Source organism: Camellia sinensis, chromosome 8 (genome assembly GCF_055761805.1).
Source record: "Camellia sinensis isolate YWXY chromosome 8, ASM5576180v1, whole genome shotgun sequence".
In the NCBI taxonomy this organism is placed as follows: Eukaryota; Viridiplantae; Streptophyta; class Magnoliopsida; order Ericales; family Theaceae; genus Camellia; species Camellia sinensis.
In genome coordinates, this window is record NC_138968.1 from 153,456,693 (window position 1) to 153,459,843 (window position 3,151).

The 3,151-nt window shown below is 31.8% G+C and overlaps 1 protein-coding gene across 1 annotated transcript; it reads right to left on the minus strand.

Moving 5' to 3' along the window:
* Positions 1 to 225: 225 nt before the first annotated feature.
* Positions 226 to 1,739, minus strand: LOC114269245 (uncharacterized). The gene is made up of 3 exons (XM_082881882.1): positions 1,580 to 1,739; positions 1,106 to 1,235; positions 226 to 788 (listed from the first exon to the last, which is right to left on the minus strand). Exons 1-3 carry the CDS (start codon positions 1,710 to 1,712, stop codon positions 230 to 232), a joined length of 822 nt encoding a protein of 273 aa, XP_082738008.1. The 5' UTR covers positions 1,713 to 1,739; the 3' UTR covers positions 226 to 229.
* Between the last annotated feature and the right edge of the window lie 1,412 nt (positions 1,740 to 3,151).

A 3,151-nucleotide genomic window follows, 5' to 3' on the forward strand; every position in this document is an offset into this window, starting at 1 on the left:
ATAGTAAAACTAACCCACTCTAGCCAAAGGCAAGATAAAATGAGGGGAGAAATGTCAAAAACGCAACTAATAAAAGTTTTTGTTTGCTATCCCTTTTTTATTCCCTTCTGACACAGCAAAACTGGAGCAACTAACTTCTACAATTGCATGAATATTCCTATTTCTAAGACTCTCAGTACGACTCACCAATGTGTATAAATATATAACACATTAAAATGCCAAAAGTGTTTCAGTTTTCTGGAAGTTCTTTCAGTATCTGGTGGAACCACTCAATGCTATCATCGTCATGGTCCAAAAAACATGGACACATAGATTCTCCCTCAGCCAAGGTTGATGAAAATCCATTTTGTTGGTACGAAAAATCTTCAAAAACTGGTTCAATCCAGAAATTCCTAACGGACTCTTCAAACAATTCCAATGAACTCATGATGTCTTCCCCAACCCAGTTTTTATCACTCAAAAGTGCATAATCAGAAGTCATGCTGGAAGAGAAATCACTGGAAGACAGTTCTTGGGACGACAATGGAGAGCTTTCTAAAATTTGCTGATATATTTCATCAGTGACGTCTTTTGAGCCCAATTCATCAGTCACTTCGTTGATTTTAGATCGTGGTGATTCATGAGATTGCGGTTCAAGATTGGCTAGAGATTGAGAAATTTGAATAGCTTTCTGTTTCAATTCAAATGTCGATTGATTTTCTTTAATGCGTTTCTTAAGATGGGTATGCCAATGATTTTTTATTTCATTGTCGGTTCTTCCTGGTAATTTTGCAGCTATGGCTGACCATCTGCATATCAGAGAAGCACATAAGATTATAATATACTTAAAATTTTTATCACTTTTTAACTCATCACACATTGAAAATAATGCATGCATGCTTGTATAAATCTCTTTGTTGCTAGCTTGTTATTGATTGAAAATATAGGAGGTAACTTTTATTTGCCCATAGTTATCATAATTGAAAATCTTGAAAACACTAAAGTCACCACTCACCAGACCCATCACATATATTGTTTTAATCATAAAACTAGACATGCACACATCCAATATTGCGTTCGTCATTTAGATGAAATGTTGAAGTTAATTTAAGTAGTTGATCCATACTTATTTCCAAGTTTTTCATGTAATTCCATGATGAGATCGTCTTCCGCTTTGGTGTACTTTCCCCGTTTCACATTTGGACGCAAGTAATTCATCCACCGCAGTCTACAACTCTTTCCGCATCTTGATAGACCTTAAAGACATGACCCAAGTTAGAATTATTCAAGACAGTGTTTAAAGAAGTTCAACTTCTTTCTTTTAAGTGCATTTCAGGAAAAGCAATGCATTTTTTTATCTTTTTATCTGCGAAGAAAGAAAAATTTATTTACTCAGAAATGAGAATTACATGAAATTAAAAAGGGTTATGGGAAAAAAAGCTTCAAGGTACCCAAAAAAACAAAACATCATTCCTGAAATCATCAAAAATCTGGAAAAGTGATGTATTTGAACACATTTTCTTTACTGCAGTGATGAAGTCAAACACCGTCATATTTTTCTTTAAATTACATCGAGAGAGAGATAGAGAGGTGTCTATACCAGCATACTTGGGAAGTTCACGCCAGTTCCAATGACCATATCTATGAATATAAGCTCTCAACTTGTTATCTTCTACAGGACTCCATTCACCTTTCTTCATTCCATTTTTATCAAAGCTCGGAGTTCTCACCATTCTATCTCAGTCTCTCTCTCTCTCTCTCTCTCTCTCTCTCTCTCTCTCTCTGTGGAGTATGAGATGTTAAGAATAATTTCAAGACACCAAAGCTCACTTCCTATTTTATAATTTCACGACACCAACGCGTTTCCAGTGGAGTTAGCAACCATCATGCTTTTAAAAAACCCACTAGTGTTTTTTAATTTGTTTTTGTTGGGTCCCTCTTAGGGGTTTCCTACCAACAAAGAGGTTTCCTACGAATCTATTGTTGTATAAATGGCGTTCTCTCTCTCTCTCTCTCTATATATATAATTGCGTTAATTGTTACATACAATTTAGGGTTGTACTCATTTTTCTACAATGAAATTTCACTTTAATTGTGAGATTATTTTATGATAATTAATTTTATAATTGATTTCAAAGAATTCAAACTCTTTCGATAAAATAGTCGTTTCTTCATTAAACCATTAACTTTGACTAAATTAAAATATTCTCTAGAATTTACTCATAGCCTGTGATTCATAAGATAAGAAATTTTTTAATTAATATATTATATTACAATAAAATCCAATAATATATATATATATATAATGTTGGCCACTTCAAACAATTTTTGGTCACACTCACTTCCATAAATTTCATATAACAAAATTTCACTGAAATTGTGAGATTGTTTTATATTAATTAATATTATAATTAACTTTAGAAGATTCAGACTATTTTCATATGAGAATCATTTATTCGTCAAGCTGCTAATTTGGATTGAATATCCTAATTCATTAGAGTTTGCTCATAGTCTATGAATCATAGGATAAGTGATTTTTTATTTAAATTATGTATCATGTTATAGAAAAATTTAATAAATTGTAATCATGATGAGACCAAATATAATGTATAGTTAATAAATAAATTCAAAAAAAAAAAAAACTATCAAATAGCAATTATGGCATATCGAGAAGGTAGTGTCATAATAGTTGGGGTTGGGATCGATGCTATCATGTGATTGTGCGAGTTGCTTAGTGCTAACCTAATTGGGATTGAGTTGTCTCGTTATGATGGCTTTTGCATCATCTCCCTTTTGTTGATTTTTTTTTTTTCCCCCTTACGTGTAAGGTTTTTTTATCATCAATAAAATTTTCTTCCTTGTTGATAAAAAAAAATAGTACTTGGGGCTGGGGTTGTGATCATGGTAATTCATATTTCTCCACTTTCTCAAAACTTCTTAAATGTTAAGGGCTTGGTGGCTTTAGATAAGTTGTGTATTTCGTATATTCGAATCTCATAGATAAATGGGGTTCTCTAATTAGTAAATATTATATTTTTTATCATACTTACTTTCCTATAATAAAATTTCACTTTAATTGTGAGATTTTTTTGATAGTATTTGATTTTTATAATTTACTTTAGAGGATTCAAACTTTCTTGATAAAAGAATCATTTCTCCATGAAACCGCTTT

What these genes read in the sequence shown, in the direction of transcription:
- LOC114269245 (XM_082881882.1), bottom strand. Translation starts at nt 1,712, where the DNA reads ATGGTGAGAACTCCGAGCTTTGATAAAAATGGAATGAAGAAAGGTGAA. An exon ending in TGAACTTCCCAAGTATGCTG is followed by an intron (nt 1,236 to 1,579) that starts GTATAGACACCT and finishes CATGTCTTTAAG; the next exon opens with GTCTATCAAGATGCGGAAAG. An exon ending in CATGAAAAACTTGGAAATAA is followed by an intron (nt 789 to 1,105) that starts GTATGGATCAAC and finishes TCTGATATGCAG; the next exon opens with ATGGTCAGCCATAGCTGCAA.